The sequence below is a fragment of the Salmo salar genome, chromosome ssa28, assembly GCF_905237065.1.
Source record: "Salmo salar chromosome ssa28, Ssal_v3.1, whole genome shotgun sequence".
NCBI classification, from domain to species: domain Eukaryota; kingdom Metazoa; phylum Chordata; class Actinopteri; order Salmoniformes; family Salmonidae; genus Salmo; species Salmo salar.
This window is the reverse complement of record NC_059469.1, coordinates 29,451,161-29,474,345: the sequence shown is the minus strand read 5'-3', so window position 1 is coordinate 29,474,345 and position 23,185 is coordinate 29,451,161. Positions and strand designations below refer to the sequence as shown.

The 23,185-nt window shown below is 40.8% G+C and overlaps 1 protein-coding gene across 10 annotated transcripts in view; it reads left to right on the top strand.

Annotated features, from left to right (window-relative positions):
- LOC106589836 (cytohesin-1) overlaps positions 1–23,185 on the top strand; it is a 56,237-nt gene that overhangs the window by 17,731 nt on the left and 15,321 nt on the right. For 5 of the 10 annotated variants that reach the window (XM_014180226.2, XM_014180225.2, XM_014180227.2 and 2 more), the window contains exons 2-3: positions 15,402–15,484; positions 23,112–23,176. The exons of 1 other annotated variant lie outside the window; for it this stretch is intronic. In XM_014180226.2, coding sequence (XP_014035701.2) covers positions 15,402–15,484; positions 23,112–23,176 — 148 coding nt within the window. The remainder of the gene's footprint in view (positions 1–15,401; positions 15,485–23,111; positions 23,177–23,185) is intronic. 4 more of the 10 variants (XM_045710158.1, XM_014180228.2, XM_045710153.1 and 1 more) reach the window with 2 other exon arrangements.

Here is a 23,185-nt window from a genome sequence, read left to right as displayed (position 1 = left end):
GGCGTTTTGTTCGTGCGTTCCAAGACACTATCCGAAATGGTAAATCAGGGTCGCGAGCATGGCGCAATTCGTGACAAAAGATTTCTAAATATTCCATTACCGTACTTCGAAGCATGTCAACCGCTGTTTAAAATCAATTTTTATGCCATTTTTCTCGTAAAAAAGCGATAATATTCCGACCGGGAATCTCCGTTTAGCTAAACAGAGGAAAGAAAACAAAGCTTTCGGTCGACGCGGGCACGAGCCTGAGTCTCACAGTACTGTAACCAGCCACTACCCAAACGCGCTACTTTGTTTCAACCAGAGCCTGCAAAGCCACGATTCAGCATTTTGCCGCCTTCTGAGAGCCCATGTGAGCCGTAGAAAGTGTCACGTAAGAGCAGAGATCCCCTGTAATTGATAGAGATAATCAACACGGCCAAGAAATGGTCAGACATGGTACTTCCTGTACAGAATCTTCTCAGGTTTTGGCCTGCCAAATGAGTTCTGTTATACTCACAGACACCATTCAAACAGTTTTAGAAACTTTGGAGTGTTGTCTATCCAAAGCTAATAATTATATGCATATTCTAGTTTCTGGGTAGGAGATCAGATTAAATCGGGTAAAAATTTTACGTGGCGTCATTACGTCATGTACCTTTCATTATATAGGTATGCATGTCAGCTTTGACATCGGTTTTGCACATCGGGCGTTAAACCAGACATCGGCTGATACCGATGTTGGGATTTTTAGCTAATATCAGCCGACTATATCGTGCATCCCTAATTTCAATGTAAAGCATCTCTTTAATAATACTTCCTGTTGACTCGACCAAGTGACCTCTCACCTATGATCATGCTGTGCTCTCTGTCAGCCAGTTCAGATGCGGGAGGGGTTCACCAAAACAGCTGATATAACCTAGAAGATTTAGGGAGAAGGGGGAGAGGCAAAAGTCCTTATTAGACTTTTACACTACCAGATCACAAATGAATGCATAAATACCACTTGAAGCTGACTTGATTATTTGAATCAGTTTGTGTAGTGCTAAGGCAACAGCTGGTGAGGTGTCAGGTTCACCTCTGTACTTAAAGGGTGATTATTCCAACTCTCTGAAATGCTGCAGATCTGCCTGCAGACGAGATAGGACCACATATCCCACACAGAAGAGGTGGCTAGAATTTGACAGGTCAAGGTAGCCGTCTTCCTCCAAACTGTGCAGCAAGTTGTAGTATTGACATGTCACAGCACTCCAAACATCTCCCCATAAGCATTCCACTCTAACAGAGTGAAAGAAAAGGTTTTGCGGAGGAGAAATCTAATCTCTGTGGCCATGTGGTCTTCGTCCATGAATAGTGAACACTGAGGTGGGTCCAAGGTTATAGAAATGCAAGTGTGTATGTGCCTCTGAGTGGTTACTGACTGTATGTGACTTAGACACCTGTCTGAGTGTACCTGAAACATTTAAATATACAGGGCTATGTGTCTCACCACTTGGTTATTGCAAGGCTAACACCCAGGGAAATCATGACTTGGCAGCAGCAGGGGCTTGATGGTCCAATGAAAATGGCTGCGTGTTTATGTGGTGTAAATCTGGAAAGGTTTTATTAATGAATGCTTGTGAGACAGGTTCCATGTACAACAAGACAGGCAGCGAGGAAGAGAGGAAAAAGAACACAGAACAGTTTAATTACCTCTGCTTATGGACAGAGGTAATTTTGCCAGCAATAAATCTTCCACGGCCTGTTCCTCAGACAGTGAACATCTGGCAATATCTACATTTTCGACCCCTTGATCAGCTCGCTCTCTGAAAGTAAAGAAAAAAGCTTATTTTTTTGTAGATACAATAACTGAGATATGACCGTTCAATCTAAAGCAGCAGATGTCATTTTCAGGATACGTCAATACAGCACGGAAAGATTAACACCAGACTGGTATTGTGGTTGTTCATTAAGTGATGGGAAATATGCAATATGCATACACAATAATATACTTCCTTGAAAATCCATCTATACCGGTATCTTGAAAAAAGCATTGGCATTAAAAGTGAAATGTTTTACCTAATTAACCTTTTGTCATTATTTATGTATTACCAGTTGATGAAGAACAACTCCAATTTCATACATCATTGAAAATTTGTCTACGAATAAGTAAGAATAACAAAGTTAAAATAACTTCTTAGATTTGAAGGAGACATTATACATCTTAGTACCTTAACAATTTATGATTTGTATCAATGTGGACGAGAGACGGGAGCAGGACTGAGTATTTCTGCCGAGCAATGCAACGAAGCTGGATCATTCTGGCAATGATACCTGCACCATCTACACACTGCAAAGACTCCCTAACTCTTCTCTGCAAAGACTCCCTAACTCTTCTCTGCAAAGACTCCCTAACCCTTCTCTGCAAAGACTCCCTAACCCTTCTCTGCAAAGACTCCCTAACCCTTCTCTGCAAAGACTCCCTAACCCTTCTCTGCAAAGACTCCCTAACCCTTCTCTGCAAAGACTCCCTAACCCTTCTCTGCAAAGACTCCCTAACCCTTCTCTGCAAAGACTCCCTAACCCTTCTCTGCAAAGACTCCCTAACCCTTCTCTGCAAAGACTCCCTAACTCTTCTCTGCAAAGACTCCCTAACTCTTCGCCATTGTACACGATGGCCCATTGCTCTGAGACTTCCTTTGACCATTCTAAAGCCCGCATGGGGCAACCTTGCCTTAATGGCCCTGACTTTCTGGTCTAACTCTTCATCTGACCTATCTGAATAGCATTCCCTGACAGACATATTGTGTTCTTTCATCCTTCTGTAAAAAAATCTAACCGTTACACTGTCATAAAATGTGATTATATATATCGACTATGAAACAAATAGGACATGGCCTACTTATGAGTTGCCATGAAAGTTAGATGAATTCAACTGAAAATGGCGAGAAAAGGCATTCTGTAGCTACATGTTTTTGGTTAGCTTGAGAATAATAATTGCATGATTTATCATTCTATGGTATGTATGTAATATAGTAGCATGTTGTGAACCGACACTAAATCATAGGCGCTAACTACTAGCTATGTAGAAGTTGGACAGAAGAACGCCCAGTGCTGCTTACCTGAGATGCCATCATCACACAGTCCTTCTTCGTAGGTGTCCGCTATAACTTCCTGTGTCGGAAAGAAAGGCTGAACAGTATTGGTTGTAGCCAAACGGACACTCAAATGGAGGGTGGTTGACTGCGAGTTTTGTTTTCAAATATATTTTTTGTTCTCAAAATATTTTTTTGGGGGGATAAAATGCATAAAGTTTTGCGTTCTATAAAAAAATATTTGATTGCAAATGTTTTTTTTTTTTTTTACTTTGAAGCCTATTTTGCTTTCAGAACAATAATTTTGAATTGAAAAGGAAAGTTTTGCTCTCGACAAGACACAAATGTATAAAAAAAAAAAAAAAAGGGTAATGGTGGACTGGGGGGGGAAAAAAGGTAATGGCGGACTGAACGTAGATATGTTGAGCACCTCAAGATAAAACGTAATATTCAATATCGGCAAGTTAGACTAAATATTGTCACTACACAATCTGGTGGGTGATAACCTTCAATCTGGATAATAATACAAAACAAATCTCAAGACTAGAGAAATTTATCGACAAATATTACGAAAACAAGCAACACCCAAACATGACGGAAGTAGGACTGGAACCGATTTCAAATCGAAACGTGACTCTTCTACAGACGATTTTAATATTTGGACCGGAAAGGAAATCACACTAAACTTTCACCCTCAGGCACTTTAGGAAATCATGAATGTCATGGATATATTGGAATTAGTTGATATATGGAGACTTAAATACCCTGAACTAGTGAGATATACATGGTGGAGGCTTAATCAAGCTAGTCGTCTTGACTACTTTCTTACGCCATTCTCTCTCGCACCAAAAGTTAGTGTTGATAGGGGACAGAATGCGGTCAGATCATCACATAATTGGCATATATATATTACTCTTACAGAATTTCCATGTGGGTAAGGATATTAGAAATTGAATCAAAGCCTACTAGATGATACATTGTTTAGAACTAGGACAGAAGAATTTATAGCTGACTTTTTCAGACATAACATGGGTACAGCAGATCCCCTTATTGTATGGGACACTTAAATGTGCCTTTCTTTCAGTACTCATCTATAAAACAAAAGCAATTTAGATCAAGAGTCCATATTAACAAAGGAAATGGAAGGACTAACAGTACAGTTAGATAGCAATAAAAACTGTACCATAGAGGCACTGAATAAGTTAGAGGAAAAAGAAATGGAGGAACTTAATCAATAAATATCCGGTGTAATATATTATAAAAAATAAAGTGAACTGGATGGAATATGGGGAAAAATGCACCAAATTCTTTCAATCTTCAGTATAGAAATACTACCAATTATTTAAAAAAATGTTTTATTGTAACTTGTTACTTCCCCTTTCAAAATATAATTTGTAAAGTATTTGATATTTTGAAATAATATTTTCATTTCAGTCTCCTCCATCTCCACTAACTGCAGCTAATTGTATGGATTTTTTTCCCTAATAATAATGTAAAATTAGCATCTGTACAGAAAGACTCATGTGAAGGCCAAATTACAGAGGAGGAACTTCTTGATGCAATTAAAGCCTTTATGGCTGGGAAAACTCCAGGGCTGGATGGCATACCAATGGAGGAATACCAAACCTTCTTTGACATACTCAGAGGACCATTCTTAGCATGTTTTAACCACTCCTATATAAATGGTAGATTTTCAGACACGCAACAAGGTCTATCATTATTACTGAAACAGGACCTATATATATATATATATATATATATATCCATTAAAAATATTTGAGACCTCTTACACTTCAGTGTTGTGATGCAAAAATGCTTGGCGCATAGAATTTAAAGTATTGTCAGATATTATTCATCCTAATCAGACAGGTTTTTTACGTGGACGATACATTGGAGATAGTATAAGACAAGTACTGGAAACAATAGAATACTATGAAATATCGGGGACACCAGGCCTGGTTTTCATAGCTGATTTTGAAAAGGCTTTGGATAAAGTACGACTGGATTTTATATATAAATGCCTAGAATATTTCAATTTTGGGGAATCTAACCCATTTTATAAATAGTAAATAATGGCTACATCTCAAAGTTTAAAACTATCTAGAGGAGTAAAACAAGGTTGTCCACTATTGGCATATCTATTTATTATTGTCATGGAAATGTTAGCTGTTAAAATTAGATCAAACAATAATATTAAAGGATTAGAAACAAAGGTGTTATTGTACGCTGATGATTCATGTTTTCTTTTAAAACCACAATTAGAATCTCTCCACGGCCTCATAGAGGATCTAAATACATTTGCTATCCTCTCTGGATTAAAACCAAATTATGATAAGTGTACTATATTATGTATTGGATCACTAAAAATGCTACTGTTACATTACCGTGTAGTTTACCAATTAAATGGTCTGACGGAGATGTGGACATACTCGGTATACAAATCCCTAAATAAATAAATGATCTCACTCCAATACATTTTTATAGAAGGTTAGCAAAAATAGACAAGATCTTGCTACCATGTAAATGAAAATATCTGTATATTTGTGGAAAAATCACCCTGATTTAACTCTTTAGTCATATCACAGTTTACTTATTTGCTTATGGTTTTGCCTACACCTAGTGACCTGCTTTTTAAATTTATATGAACAAAAGATATTCAATTTTATTTGGAATGGCAAGCCAGACAAAATTAAAAAGGCTAATTTATATAACGAATATGAATTGGAAGGGCAGAAATGATTAAATATTATAGCATTAGACCTCACTAAAGGTATCAGTCTTTCAAAAGTTATACTTAAATCCAAACTGGTTCTCTAGTAAATTGGTAGGAATGTCTCATCCTATGTTCAAGAATGGCCTTTTTCCCTTTATTTCCTTTTCAAACAACCGAAAGTGAGCAGGTGTGATCTGAATAATCTCCAAAATATAGTTATTTTTTAAACAAGCCTTAGAAAGTTGGTTGCAATTTCAGTTTAATCCACCTGAAAAGACAGAACAAATAGCACGTTCGGTGAACAGGTCAGGGTTCCATAGCCGCAGGCAGAACAGTTGAAACTGGAGCAGCAGCACAGCCAGGTGGACTGGGGTCAGCAAGGAGTCAGCAGGCCAGGTAGTCCTGAGGCATGGTCCTAGGGCTCAGGTCCTCAGAGAGAGAATTAGAGAGAGCATACTTAAATTCATACAGGACACTGGATAAGGCAGGAGAAATACTCCAGATATAACAGACTGACCCTAGCCCCCCCGACACAAACTACTGCAGCATAAATACTGGAGGCTGAGACAGGAGGTATCGGGTGACACTGTGGCCCCATCTGACGATACCCCTGGACAGGGCCAAACAGGCAGGATATAACCCCACCCACTTTGCCAAAGCACAGCCCCCACACCACTAGAGGGATATCTTCAACTACCAACTTACCATCCTGAGACAAGGCCGAGTATAGCCCACAAAGATCTCCGCCATGGCACAACCCGAGGGGGGGGCGCCAACCCCGAAGAAATATTTCAAAAAAGGTATATCATAAATGGGACTGGTGGAGTTATGTCACACATGCAGCTAACACAGACATATGGAAATGTCTGCTCAACCCAAAATTACAACCAACTAATTGCAGCATTAGCACAGAAATGGAAGAGGCAAGTAGAAGGGGAAAGTAAGGAATTTGTATGTTGGCCCTGTATTAAAGAACATTAATGGTTTAAGAAAAGTGTGATAAATAAAAACCTATACCAATTTCATTTAACCTCTAGGGGCTAGGGGGCAGTATTTTCACAGCCGGATGAAAGACGTACCCAATTAAAACAGGTTACTACTCTGGCCCAGAAAATAGAATATTAATATTATTAGTAGATTTGAATAGAAAACACTCGTAAGTTTCAACAAAATGTTTGAATGGTGTCTGTTAGTATAACAGAACTCATATGGCAGGCAAAAAACCTGAGAAAAATTGAATCAGGAAGTGGGAGAATTTAGAAATGTAGTTTTTGTTTAGAATCCCTTGGAAAACTATAGTGACATAGGAGGTGTAACGTAAATCCTAACTCTTCCATTGTTGACAGGCAATCTTTATGAACAGGTTTCAATCGTCATCTGTTACCGGGCAGATCATTTTGGCTCAGTCAATCACAGGCCAGTCTGAGGAGAGGTGTCTTATGATGCGCGTACACGTGACGTCATCGTCTTTTTATTTTTCCTCTGGGATGAATAGCTATTGCTCGGTTGTAAAATGATCGCAATTTTACATTTAAAAAAATACCCTAAAGGATTGATTGTAAACATCGTTTGACGTGTTTCTAAAAACGGTAATGGAACTTTGAACATTTCGTCTATGGATTTGCGTCCACGCCACATGGCATTGTAAGGTGTTCTGGATGGGTCAACAAAACGGACATATTTGGACATAAATGATGGATTTGCAGAACAAATGAACATTTCTTGTGGAAGTGGGTGCCCATCCGAGTGCATTCCGCCGAAGATCAGCAAAGGTAAGTAAATATTTCGAACATATTGTTAGAGATTTGTCGACGCCGTGGTTGTAGGCTAACTGTATAGCTTAGCATTGAAGGCTAAGTTCTGTACTCAGAATATTGAACAATGTGCTTTTTCCGTAATGTTGTTTTGAAATCTGACAAAGTGGTTGCATAAAGGAGTAGATTATCTCTAATTCTTTAAATAATTGTTATAAAATTTGTCAACGTTTATGATTTCTTCCGTAAATTAAATGTGCCTATTCACTGGAAGATATGGGGAGAAAACATTTTCTGAACGCCACGCGCCAATGTAAAAATGTTTTTTTTTTTTATATAAATATAAACTTGATCGAACAAAATGTCCTAGGAGTGTCATCTGATGAAGATTGTCAAAGGTTAGTGCTTAAATTTAGCTGTATATCTGGTTTTGTGATGGCTATCGTGCTTGGAAAAAGGCTATTTTTTTTTTTCTTTGCTGAGGTGCTATGCTAAAATAATCTGTTTTTCTTTCACCGTAAAGCCTTTTTGAAATAAGACAATGTGATTGGATTAACGAGTTGAGTATCTTTAAAATGCCGTATAATACTTGAATTTTAATTTTGAGATTATTTTGTTTTGAATATCGCGCCGTGCTATCTCACTGGTTGTTGTCCAACCAATCCCATTAGCGGGATTGTATCCTCAAGAGGTTTTAAGGACCAAAAAACTGACAGCTGTGCCATATAAATTGCAAAATAGTTGGGAAGAGATTTTCGATGTACCCATTCCATGGCACATGGTTTATGAATTGATATGCAAAATAACGCCAGATTCAAAACTTTGAATTTTTCAATTTAAATTACTATACAAAATGTTTGCAACCAATAGAATGTTATATATTTGGGGGATACAATCTTCCCAGCTCTGCAGATTTTGCTGTGAGGAGGTAGAGTCATTTGATCATTTATTTTGGTTTTGTCCATATATAGCTCGTTTTTGGTCACAGATCCAGGAATGGCTGAAGAATTGCAACATTTTGCTAGAACTAACGCTGCAGATAGCAATACTGGGTGATTTTGAAAAGCCATAGTCAGTCAATAATATAATTATTTTAGCAAAAATGCTAATTTTTAATTTACAATCTGTAGAAGCTATGAGAATATAAAGGTTCAGTACTTTTGTGAAGCATCACAGCACAGTTGAAAAATATATGGCAAATAGAAATCCAAAATGGATGGTGTTGAGAGATAGATGGGAGGGGCTGAAGGGTGGGACTAATAACAAGATAACCAATGTAAAACATATGGGGTCTGTAAAATGGATATAGGTTCAGAAATTGTGAATTAGCACAGTTACAAATGGAAATCAAACTGGATGGACATCAGAAATAGAGGAAGGACTAAAAGCAAACAAGATAACTATTGTAAAATGTGAATAAGATGTATAAACTGAAGGTAGAAGCCTACGTGTTTATTAGTTTACTCCAATTGGGGGAAGGGTGGTATGGTTTGCAGGGAATAATAAAGGTATATTCGTAAAGTATGTATATCTATATAGGTATGTCTATGCATATACAGTGGGGGGAAAAGTATTTGATCCCCTGCTGATTTTGTACGTTTGCCCACTGACAAAGAAGGGATCAGTCTATAATTTTAATGGTAGGTTTATTTGAACAGTGAGAGACAGAATAAAAAAATATAAATGACATTTTCTGGAATATTCCAAGCTGTTTAAAGGCACAGTCAACTTAGTGTATGTAAACTTCTGACCCACTAGAATTGTGATACAGTGAAATAATCTGTCTGTAAACAATTGTTTGAAACATTACTTGTGTCATGCACAAAGTAGAGGTCCTAACCGATTTGCCAAAACTATAGTTTGTAAACCAGAAATTTGTGGAGTGGTTGAAAAACGAATTCTAATGACACACTTAGGTTGGAATGTAAACTTCCGACTTCAACTACAGTGAGGGGAAAAAGTATTTGATCCCTTGCTGATTTTGTACGTTTGCCCACTTACAAAGAAATGATCAGTCTATAATTTTAATAGTAGGTTTATTTGAACAGTGAGAGACAGAACAACAAAAATATCCAGAAAAACACGTCAAATGTTATAAATTGATTTGCATTTTAATGAGGGAAATAAGTATTTGACCCCCTCTCAATCAGAATGATTTCTTGCTCTCAGGTGCCTTTTATAGAGATTCTTAAAGGGAGTGCTCCTAACCACAGCTTGTTACCTGTAAAAAAGACACCTGTCCACAGAAGCAATCAATCAATCAGATTTCAAACTCTCCACCATGGCCAAGACCAAAGAGCTCTCCAAGGATGTCAGGGACAAGATTGTAGACCTACACGAGGCTGGAATGGGCTACAAGACCATCGCCAAGCAGCTTGGTGAGAAGGTGACAACATTTGGTGCGATTATTCGCAAATGGAAGAAACACAAAAGAACTGTCAATCTCCCTCGGCCTGGGGCTCCATGCAAGATCTCACCTCGTGGAGTTACAATGATCATGAGAACGGTGAGGAATCAGCCCAGAACTACACGGGAGGATCTTGTCAATGATCTCAAGGCAGCTGGGACCATAGTCACCAAGAAAACAATTGGTAACACACCGTGAAGGACTGAAATCCTGCAGCGCCCGCAAGGTCCCCCTGCTCAAGAATACATATACATGCCCGTCTGAAGTTTGCCAATGAACATCTGAATGACTGAGGACAACTGGTGAAAGTGTTGTGGTCAGATGAGACCAAAATGGAGCTCTTTGACATCAACTCAACTCGCCGTGTTTGGAGGAGGAGGAATGCTGCCTATGACCCCAAGTACACCATCTCCACTGTCAAACATGGAGGTGGAAACATTATGCTTTGGGGGTGTTTTTCTGCTAAGGGGACAGGACAACTTCACCGCATCAAAGGGACGATGGACGGGGCCATGTACCGTCAAATCTTGGGTGAGAACCTCCTTCCCTCAGCCAGGGCATTGAAAATGGGTCGTGGATGGGTATTCCAGCATGACAATGTCCCAAAACACACGGCCAAGGCAACAAAGGAGTGGCTCAAGAAGAAGCACATTAAGGTCCTGGAATGGCCTAGCCAGTCTCCAGACCTTAATCCCATAGAAAATCTGTGGAGGGAGTTGAAAGTTCGAGTTGCCAAACGTCAGCCTCAACCTTAATGACTTGGAGAAGATCTGCAAAGAGGAGTGGGACAAAATCCCTCCTGAGATGTGTGCAAACCTGGTGGCCAACTACAAGAAACGTCTGACCTCTGTGATTGCCAACAAGTGTTTTGCCACCAAGTACTAAGTCATGTTTTGCAGAGGGGTCAAATACTTATTTCCCTCATTAAAATGCAAATCATTTTATATCATTTTTGACAGGCATTTTTCTGGATTTGTTCTGTCTCTCACTGTTCAAATAAACCAACTATTTAAATTATAGACTGATCAATCAAATACTTTTTCCCCCCACTGTAGTTGAAGTCAGAAGTTTACATACAGTTAGGTTGGAGTCATTAAAACTCATTTTTCAACCACTCCACAAATTTCTTGTTTACAAACTAGTTTTGGCAAATCGGTTAGGACATCTACTTTTCATGACACCAGTAATTTTTCCAACAATTGTTTACAGACAGATTATTTCACTTATAATTCACTGTATCACAATTCCAGTGGGTCAGAAGTTTACATACACTAAGTTGACTGTGCCTTTAAACAGCTTGGAAAATTCCAGAAAATGTCATTTATATATTTTTTTTACATTTTAGCAGACGCTCTATTCCAGAGCGACTTACAGTAGTGAATGCATACGTTTCCTTTTTTCTCGTACTGGTCCTCCTTGGGAATCGAACCCACAACCCTGGCGTTGCAAACACCATGCTCTACCAACTGAGCCGCACAGGCTTTAGAGGTTTCTGATAGGCTAATTGACATCACTTGAGTCAATTGGAGGTGTACCTGTCGACGTATTTCAAGGCCTACCTTCAAACTCAATGCCTCTTTGCTTGACATCATGCGAAAATCAAAATAAATCAGCCAGGACCTCAGCAAATCAATTGTAGACCTCCACAAGTCTGGTTTATCCTTGGGATCAATTTCCAAACGCCTGACGGTACCACGTCCATCTTTACAAACAATTGTACGCAAGTATAAACACCATGTGACCACGCAGCCATCATACCGCTCAGGAAGGAGACGTGTTCTGTTTCCTAGAGATGAACATACTTTGGTTTGAAAAGTGCAGATCAATCCCAGAACAACAGCAAAGAACCTTGTGAAGAGGCTGGAGAAAACAGGTACAAAAGTATCTATATCCACAGTAAAACGAGTAAAACGCTCAGCAAGGAAGAAGCCACTGCTCCAAAACCGCCATAAAAAAAGACAGACTATGGTTTGCAACTGCACATGGGGACAAAGATCGTACTTTTTGGAGAAATATTCTGTTTGGCCGTAATGACCATCATTACGTTTGGAGGAAAAAGGGGGAGGCTTGCAAGCCGAACACCATCCCAACCGTGAAGCACGGGGGTGGCAGCATCATGTTGTGGGGGTGGTTTGCTGCAGGAGGGAGTGGTGCACTTCACAAAATAGATGCCTTCATGAGTAAGGGAAATTATGTGGATATATTGAAGCAACATCTCAAGACATCGGTCAGGGAGTTAAAGCTTGGTCGCAAATGGGTCTTCCAAATGGACAATGACCCCAAGCATACTTCCAAAGTTGTCAAAATGGCTGAAGGACAACAAAGTCAAGGAATTGGAGTGGCCATCACAAAGCCCTGACCTCAATCCCATAGAAAAGGTGTGGGCAAAACTGAAAAAGCATGTGTGAGCAAGGAGGCCTACAAACCTGACTCAGTTATACCAGCTCTGTCAGGAGGAATGGGCTGAAATTCGCCTAACTTATTGTGGGAAGCTTGGAGAAGGCTACCCAAAATGTTTGACCCATGTTCAACAATTTAAAGGCAACACTACCAAATACTAATTGAGTGTATGTGAACTTCGGACCCACTGGGAATGTGATGAAAGAAGTAAAAGCTGAAATAAATCATTCTCTCTAGTATTATTCTGACATTTCACATTCTTAAAATAAAGTGGTGATCCTAACTGACCTAAGACAGGGAATTTTTTATTAGGATTTAAAGTCAGGAATTGAGAAATTTAGGTTAAATGTTTTTGGCTAAGGTGTATGTAAACTTCTGACTTCAACTGTATGTACGTGTATGTATATCGAGATATATTTACCAAAAAAAAAAGATATGGGGGATATGGAAATGATAAGAGATGGGGGGATTGGAAATGATGCAGACAATTACATTGATGGAAGCAACAATATTTCCGCAATATTAAGCTGATCCACCCCTTAAAATAAAAAGACACAACTGTACCTCCATAGCATATATCAATCTGCATGTGAATAACCAGACCTTAATACAAACTTGCTACGCAGATTTATTTTGTTATGCTAACTAGCTAGCCAGAGGTTGCATATCAACAGCATCAACTTCCGGTAGAGAAGGCAAAGAGCAAGTACGCTCAACTGAAAATTCAGTTACACTACAATTAGGGTGTGGAAATGTTATGCCCCTTAAAAATTAATTTAGAATCCTCCAATCCTCTTATGCTGTAGCCTACTCCCAACCGTCACATTGTACAGCACCATATTTTCCATTCTGTCCTAACGGAAACCCTGAGGACTTCATTTTTAAGTTTCTCGGAATAGAAACACCATAATATTAATCAAATTATTCCAAATTTCTTAATCAATCCCACATACTATGTTATTACAAAGAAGGTTTTAAATTCTCTGGTAATGCCAATATGGAAGAGTATCAAATGCTTCTCAAAGATGCCCTCTGGTGGTCAAACTTGCATTAACAAAAATTGGCTGACAAATGAATAACGTGCCACAGACGCAAGGTGTGCTGCAGTATAACACAACTTTTAAAAGAGGAACCACTGTATATTGCCAATATACCACGGCTAAGGGTTGTTCTTAAACACGACTCAACGCGTCGTAGCATGATAAACATGTAGCCTAAAGTGCAGGGCTATTATTTCAGCCAGGTCACCTGTGATACAAGTCAGCATTCGAAGTCCATCCATGTCTGAGGTAGGACTAGGCGTTATACCGTATTTTGCTATATACCAGTGTTGATGCACATACCAGTTTGGGTTTTTACTTGACCTTCTATAACGGTATTGGAATGTTTGGTTTATTAAATGTGATACGCCGTGTGTAACGTTCATTTGTCAAGTCTACTTGAGGCATCCCTCTCCGCTCTCCATGCAGCTTTCCACACAGACCTAATCCCACCCCGTCACTCAAGTAGCGCGTTTTGTTTTTGCTTTATCACGACACACTTTCGTTCTGTCTGCAAGGTCAGTGCAGCTTTTGCAACAATGTTGACGACAAGGATGTTTCCACTATTGATCTTAATATAAATCCACAAGCGTTCTATAATTACAATATTAATTTGTGCAAACAGCTAGTTTGTATTTTCTTAGCAAGTTACGTGTTAGCCACTAAGGCTAATCGCTAGTTAGCTGGCTAGCCTAAGATTATAGGGACCCCTAGGGAACACCTGAACATCACTTTGGTTCCTATCCTGTCACAATAACTCGTTCATGGCATTTTCATTTGTTGTCATGTCAAAAAAATAAGAATTTGTTCTTTAACTGACTTGCCTAGTTAAATAAAGGTTAAAAAAAAACACTGTATTCAAAGTGCCCTCGATTATTTATTTTCTAGCTATAGAATTAGAATAAACATTCTCTTTCCATGATTCCAAAGGTTCACCCAAGTGTTTTGATCTAAATTGCAAATTTAGTTAAAAAGAAGTTTTTTTTATTTTATTTTTTTTAATTTTTTTTTCCATATCGTGGCAGTGTGGAAATTCTCAAATGAGTGCAGGAAATGCATAAATTGATGTAAATGCAGGAAATTATTTTAGGTTGAATTGAACTGTATAAAACAATCAGAATGGAGAAAGACCCATTGAAATAATTTAGAATATGCGTGTTGCCACCCTATGGTCACGCACTACTTATAAAGCAAATGTACAACTTTTTATTAATCAATAACATAAAATACTGAAAAATGCCATGATATTTTGGCCATATCGCCTCGTCTGAGGAAGTCGGGAGATGAATGTGGAAACCCGCCACTAGGGGCAACAGTGAATGCTGTTACCTACAAGTAACTTTTGGTTTTGCGTTGTGGACGGGGATGGTGGCTGGGCGTTTGGAATCAGAGGCAGATGCTAAGGTTGTATTTATGAATCCAGCGATAGAAAGTAGTTTTCATATTTTTGTTTTAAGCATACCCCAAATCTTAATCCTTACTTTAACCATTCTGAGTGATTGCCTAACCTTAAGAATTCTGAGTTAATGCATAGACTTAACCCTAACCTTTAAAAAAGTGTGTGTGTGTGTGTGCTCGCGGAAGTGATGTTATTCTCGGCTCCAATGTTAAAATGGGAGCTGATAGTTTGGTCTCCTGCTCCAGCCTACTTCAGCTGCCCTATGGTGTAATGGGTGTGCCCTATGGTGTAATGGGTGTGCCCTATGGTGTAATGGGTGTGCCCTATGGTGTAATGGGTGTGTCCTTTCTTCCTCCCCGATGGACATGTGGTTATCTCTTATCTTTGTACTGCATATATTGTTCAGGCCTGTGTGGGCGTCTGGAAGGTTTTCGTTGGTCTTGTGAGTGCTTGCAGGATGGGGGAGAGGGTTGGATGAAGAGGGAGGGATGTGGCTGGTTTGTAGTGTGTGTGTGTGTGTGTGTGTGTGTCACCCCAGTCAGTGGCTAGGAGGGTGTTGGGGTGGTATTATTTTGATTGATCTAGGCTATGTTGCCATGGTGACTCAGAGCACTGTTATTCTCACCCCCCCTTAGTACCTGATGATCTGAGTCCCGAGGAGAGACGGGAGTTGGAGAGCATCCACCGTAGGAAACAAGAACTACTGCAGGACATACAGGTATTTACACAGAGTAGCAAACCGCTGGCACTTTCAAACCATTACGGCCAAATGCAAAGCGGCTGACTCTTATTATGGAATGTCAACTTTCTCTCTCTGCGGTTTCAATTGCTTAATGAATTGTGAAATCCAAGAACCGCATGTCCTAAGAATGAGGACCTCCTCCCCTGCACAGTATGCCTCTTCACTAACCAGTCATGAGAGAGGGAGACAAAGAGAAGGAAGAAAATTAGGAGAAGGAAGAAAGGAGAAGGAAGAGAATGCATTATGTCCACTAGAGCACACTTTTTCATGATAGATGAGGCTCTGTCCAGTGCTGTTTGTGTTTCTGTCTAGCCTAGTACTGCACTTCCCTCATACCCAGCATTTACCCTCTGATCCGGAAGAATTAGATCCTACAATGATTGTGTGTGCGTGCGTGCATACAGTACCAGTCAAAAGTTTGGACACAGCTACTCATTCCAGGGTTTTTCTTTATTATTCTACAATGCAGAAAATAGACTGAAATAACACATGGAATCATGTAGTAACCAAAAAAAAGAGTTAAATAGAAAATATACACTGCTCAAAAAAATAAAGGGAACACTTAAACAACACATCCTAGATCTGAATGAAATAATCTTATGAAATACTTTTTTCTTTACATAGTTTAATGTGCTGACAACAAAATCACACAAAAGTAATCAATGGAAATCCAATTTATCAACCCATGGAGGTCTGGATTTGGAGTCACACTCAAAATTAAAGTGGAAAACCACACTACAGGCTGATCCAACTTTGATGTAATGTCCTTAAAACAAGTCAAAATGAGGCTCAGTAGTGTGTGTGTGTGGCCTCCACGTGCCTGTATGACCTCCCTACAACGCCTGGGCATGCTCCTGATGAGGTGGCGGATGGTGTCCTGAGGGATCTCCTCCCAGACCTGGACTAAAGCATCTGCCAACTCCTGGACAGTCTGTGGTGCAATGTGGCCTTGGTGGATGGAGCGAGACATGATGTCCCAGATGTGCTCAATTGGATTCAGGTCTGGGGAACGGGCGGGCCAGTCCATAGCATCAATGCCTTTCTCTTGCAGGAACTGCTGACACACTCCAGCCACATGAGGACTAGCATTGTCTTGCATTAGGAGGAACCCAGGGCCAACCGCACCAGCATATGGTCTCACAAGGGGTCTGAGGATCTCATCTCGGTACCTAATGGCAGTCAGGCTACCTCTGGCGAGCACATGGAGGGCTGTGCGGCCCCCCAAAGAAATGCTACCCCACACCATGACTGACCCACCGCCAAACCGGTCATGCTGGAGGATGTTGCAGGCAGCAGAACGTTCTCCACGGCGTCTCCAGACTATGTCACGTGCTCAGTGTGAACCTGCTTTCATCTGTGAAGAGCACAGGGCGCCAGTGGTGAATTTGCCAATCTTGGTGTTCTCTGGCAAATGCCAAACGTCCTGCACGGTGTTGGGCTGTAAGCACAACCCCCACCTGTGGACGTCGGGCCCTCATACCACCCTCATGGAGTCTGTTTCTGACCGTTTGAGCAGACACATGCACATTTGTGGCCTGCTGGGGGTCATTTTGCAGGGCTCTGGCAGTGCTCCTCCTTGCACAAAGGCGGAGGTAGCGGTCCTGCTGCTGGGTTGTTGCCCTCCTACGGCCTCCTCCACGTCTCCTGATGTACTGGCCTGTCTCCTGGTAGCGCCTCCATGCTCTGGACACTACGTTGACAGACACAGCAAACCTTCTTGCCACAGCTCGCATTGATGTGCCATCCTGGATGAGCTGCACTACCTGAGCCACTTGTGTGGGTTGTAGACTCCGTCTCATGCTACCACTAGAGTGAAAGCACCGCCAGCATTCAAAAGTGACCAAAACATCAGCCAGGAAGCATAGGAACTGAGAAGTGGTCTGTGGTCTCCACCTGCAGAACCACACCTTTTATTGGGGGTGTCTTGCTTATTGCCTATAATTTCCACCTGTTGTCTATTCCATTTGCACAACAGCATGTGACATTTATTGTCAATCAGTGTTGCTTCCTAAGTGGACAGTTTGATTTCACAGAAGTGTGATTGATGCATCTTTTGTAAATAATGTTGGAGTGTGACCCTGGCTAGCCGTAAAATGTTAAAACAAGAACATGGTGCAGTCTGCTTTGCTTAATATAAGGAATTCTAAATTATGTTTACATTTACTTATGATACATAAGTATATTTAAAACCAAATACTTTTACTCAAGTGGTATTTCACTGGCTGACTTGAGTAACTTTCTATTAACCTCTTACATCTAGATGTTCCGCTAGCGGAACACCACTCCAATATCCAATGATAGGGCGTGGCACGAATGACAAATTCCTCAAAAATCAAAAAACTGCCATTTTTCAAACATGACTATTTTACACCATTTTACAGACAAGACTCTCCTTAATCTAACCACATTGTCCGATTTCAAAAAGGCTTTACAACGAAATCAAAACATTAGATTATGTCAGAAGAGTGCCCAGCCAGAAATAATCACACACCCATTTTTCAAGCAAGCATATAATGTCACATAAACCCAAACCACAGCTAAATGCAGCACTAACCTTTGATCTTCATCAGATGACACTCCTAGGACATTGTTATACAATACATGCATGTTTTGTTCATATTTATATCAAAACCCAGCTTTTTACATTAGCATGTGACGTTCAGAACTAGTATACCCACCACAAACTTCCGGTGAATTTACTAAATTACTCACGATAAACGTTCACAAAAAACATAACAATTATTTTAAGAATTATAGATACAGAACTCCTTTATGCAATCGCTATGTCCGATTTTAAAATAGCTTTTCGGCAAAAGCACATTTTGCAATATTCTGAGTAGATAGCTCGCCATCACGGGCTAGCTATTTTGACACCCACCAAGTTTGGCACTCATCAAACTCAGATTTACTATAAGAAAAATTGGATTACCTTTGCTGTTCTTCGTCAGAATGCACTCCCAGGACTTCTACTTCAATAACAAATGTTGGTTTGGTTCAAAATAATCCATAGTTATGTTAAAATATCCTCTGTTTTGTTCGTGCGTTCAAGACACTATCCGAAGGGTGACGCGCCCGACGCGTTTCGTGACAAAAACATTCTAAATATTCCATTACCGTACTTCGAAGCATGTCAACCGCTGTTTAAAATCAATTTTTATGCGATTTTTCTGGTAAAACAGCGATAATATTCTGACCGGGAAACCCTGTTTTCGTTCAAAGACTAAAAATCTAAAATGGACTCTTCTCGTGCACGCGTGCCCCTGTCTCCTTGTTCTCTGATCGACCACTTACCAAATGCGCTACTGTTTTTCAGCAATGGGCTGCAAAGTCATGATTCAACGTTCTGCCGCCTTCTGAGAGGCTATGGGAGCCGTAGGAAGTGTCACGTTACAGCAGAGATCCTCAGTTTTCAATAAAGAGAGTGTAGAAGGCCAAGAAATGGTCAGAGGGCACTTCCTGCATGGAATCTTCTCAGGTTTTGGCCTGCCATTTGAGTTCTGTTATACTCAGACACCATTCAAACAGTTTTAGAAACTTTAGGGTGTTTTCTAGCCAAATCAAACAATTCTATGCATATTCTAGTTTCAGGGCAGTAGTAATAACCAGATGAAATCGGGTACGTTTTTTTTATCCGGCCGTGCAAATACTGCCCCCTACCCTAGAGAGGATAAAGGCCTGATTGGTGGAGTCCTGCAGAGATTGTTGTCCATCTGGAAGATTCTCCCATCTCCACAGAGGAACTCTAGAGCTCTGTCAGAGTGACCATCGGGTTCTTGGTCACCTCCCTGACCAAGGCCCTTCTCACCCGATTGCTCAGTTTGGCCGGACGGCCAGCTCTAGGAAGAGTCTTGCTGGTTCCAAACTTTTTCCATTTAAGAATGATGGAGGCCACTGTGTTCTTGGGGACCTTCAATGCTGTTGACATTTTTTGGTACCCTTCCCCAGATCTGTGCCTCGACACAATCCTGTCTCGGAGCTCTACAGACAATTCCTTCAACCTCATGGCTTGGTTTTTGCTCTGACATGCACTGTCAACTGTGGGACCTTATATAGACAGGTGTTTGCCTTTCCAAATCATGTCCAATCAATTGAATTTACCACAGGTGGACTCCAATCAAGTTGTAGAAACATCTCAAGGATGATCAATGGAAACAGGGTGCACCTGAGCTCAAATTCGAGTCTCATTGCAAAAGGTCTGAATACTTATGTAAGGTATTTCAGTTTTTATTTTTATGTTAGCTAACTTGGATTAGCCAACACAACATGCCATTGGAACACAGGAGTGATGGTTGCTGATAATGGGCCTCTGTACGCCCATGTAGATATTCCATAGAAAATTGGCCGTTTCCAGCTACAATAGTCATTTACAACATTAACAATGTCTACACTGTATTTCTGATAAGTTTGATATTTGAATGGACAAAAAATGTAGCTTTTCTTTAAAAAACAAGGACATTTCTAAGTGACCCCAAACTTTTGAACGTGTGTGTAATTTTATATATATATATATATATATATATATATATATATATATACTGAACAAAAATATAAATGAAACAATTACAGTTACAGTTCATATAAGGAAATCGATCAATTGAAATAAATCATTTCCAAATATTTGGATTTCACATGACTGGGCAGGGGTGCAGCCATGGGTGTGGCTGGGAGGGCATAGGCCCAACCACTTGGGAGCCAGGCTGACCCACTTGGGAGCCAGGCCCAGCCAATCAGAATGAGTTTTTCCCCACAAAAGGGCTTTATTAAAGACAAATACTCCTATAATACATATAAGGAAATTAGTCAATTGAAATGCATTTATTAGGCCCTAATCTATGGATTTCACATGGCTGGTCAGGGGCGCAGCCATTGGTGGGCCTGGGAGGGCATATGTAAGTGTCACACCTGCTCCAGCTCCCCCTCCCTGGCGCTCGAGGGCGCCAGCCTACCCGTCATCATACGCACCTGTTACCATCATTACGAGCAGCTGTGCTCATTGGACTCACCTGGACTGCCTCACTTTGTTGATTTGTCCCTGCATATATGTCTGCTTCTCTGTGTTGTTCCCTGTAGTTGCATTGTTTGTCGTGTCGCGTTTGTGTCCAGACGCTTTTCTTGTTCCGTTGCATGTCCGTCTATTAAATGGTTCACTCCCTGTACCTGCTTCTCATCTCCTGTGTTGAGCGTTACTAAGTACGTACATATATACGTATGTACAGTGGGGGGGAAAAAAGTATTTGATCCCCTGCTGATTTTGTACGTTTGCCCACTGACACAGAAATGATCAGTCTATAATTTTAATGGTAGGTTTATTTGAACAGTGAGACAGAAAAACAACAAAAAAATCCAGAAAAACGCATGTCAAAAATGTTATAAATTGATTTGCATTTTAATGAGGGAAATAAGTATTTGACCCCCTCTCAATCAGAAAGATTTCTGCCTCCTAGATGTATTTTATACAGGTAACGAGCTGAGATTAGGAGCACACTCTAAAAGGGAGTGCTCCTAATCGCAGCTTGTTACTTTTATAAAAGACACCTGTCCACAGAAGCAATCAATCAATCAGATTCCAAACTCTCCACCATGGCCAAGACCAAAGAGCTCTCCAAGGATGTCAGGGACAAGATTGTAGACCTACACGAGGCTGGAATGGGCTACAAGACCATCGCCAAGCAGCTTGGTGAGAAGGTGACAACATTTGGTGCGATTATTCGCAAATGGAAGAAACACAAAAGAACTGTCAATCTCCCTCGGCCTGGGGCTCCATGCAAGATCTCACCTCGTGGAGTTGCAATGATCATGAGAACGGTGAGGAATCAGCCCAGAACTACACGGGAGGATCTTGTCAATGATCTCAAGGCAGCTGGGACCATAGTCACCAAGAAAACAATTGGTAACACACTACGCCGTGAAGGACTGAAATCCTGCCCGCAAACTCCCCCTGCTCAAGAATACATATACATGCCCGTCTGAAGTTTGCCAATGAACATCTGAATGATTCAGAGGACAACTGGTGAAAGTGTTGTGGTCAGATGAGACCAAAATGGAGCTCTTTGGCATCAACTCGCCGTGTTTGGAGGAGGAGGAATGCTGCCTATGACCCCAAGAACCCTATCCCCACCATCAAACATGGAGGTGGAAACACTATGCTTTGTGGGTGTTTTTCTGCTAAGGGGACAGGAAAACTTCACCGCATCAAAGGGACGATGGAAAGGGGCCATGTATCGTCAAATCCTGGGTGAGAACCTCCTTCCCTCAGCCAGGGCATTGAATATGGGTCGTGGATGGGTATTCCAGCATGACAATGACCCAAAACACATGGCCAAGGCAACAAAGGAGTGGCTCAAGAAGAAGCACATTAAGGTCCTGGAGTGTTCTAGCCAGTCTCCAGACTTTAATCCCATAGAAAGTCTGTGGAGGGAGCTGAAGGTTCGAGTTGCCAAACGTCAGCCTCAACCTTAATGACTTGGAGAAGATCTGCAAAGAGGAGTGGGACAAAATCCCTCCTGAGATGTGTGCAAACCTGGTGGCCAACTACAAGAAACGTCTGACCTCTGTGATTGCCAACAAGGGGTTTTGCCACCAAGTACTAAGTCATGTTTTGCAGAGGGGTCAAATACTTATTTCCCTCATTAAAATGCAAATCATTTTATAACAGTTTTGACATGAGTTTTTCTGGATATTTTTGTTGTTATTCTGTCTCTCACTGTTCAAATAAACCTACCATTAAAATTCTAGACTGATCATTTATTTGTAAGTGGGAAAACATACAAAATCAGCAGGGGATCAAATACTTTTTTCCCCCACTGTATATGTCTGGATCTGAATGCGAGAGTGTGTGCTGCTCTCTGCGCGTACACGGCTTTGAGCATTAGGAGAGTATGAGAAACAAGCCACAGTACCAACCCCCATTACACACATCCCCCTCTGCCCAGTGCTGCTGTGGAAAGAGATTGATTGAGTTCATTAGTGGATTTGACTGGCTCCCCCCTTTGTTTCATCTCTGTTTCTGTGTCTTTGATCTTAGCGGCTCTGATTAGCCAATCGGGGCTTAGATTTTGACCTGACCCTGAACGGGACTGTGTGAAAGGGAGAGCGAGGGTGCATATGACAGAGAGAAAATGTTAAACTGGTGTCAAGGGCAAAGAAAGCAGGGGATTGTAGATCTGGGTCAGGTGAAGGGAGGGCTGGAGGAGGGAGGGTTGGTCTGGTTGGTCCCCAGCTAGTAGAAGGTGCACCAGTTACCTGTGGGGGACCATCTGTAGAAGATTCACCCACTCTGCACACAACCCATAGAACTGCCTAAATGTAACATCTCTTACACAACATATACAGTACCTGTATGCCTCCTGTCAGAACCCTGGAAACCTCTTGTTCAGAAGCAGATATTTCACAGTTGGTGAAATACACCAATTACACGCTCTCTCACCTTTATTCCTCCCTCCCTTTTAGTGCCTTGGGTATTAGTATTATCTGAAGCTGGAGCAAAGCTGCTCTGTGAGATTGAGGGAGGGTCAGATTCCTCGTGTATGATTAAGTGACTGATAGATCTAACTGTACCATACTCATCCTCTTTCTCTCTCTCTCTCTCTCTCTCTCCATCTAGAGGCTGAAGGATGAGATAGCAGAGGTGACAAATGAAATTGACAATCTAGGCATTACCGACGAGAGGTGTGTGTG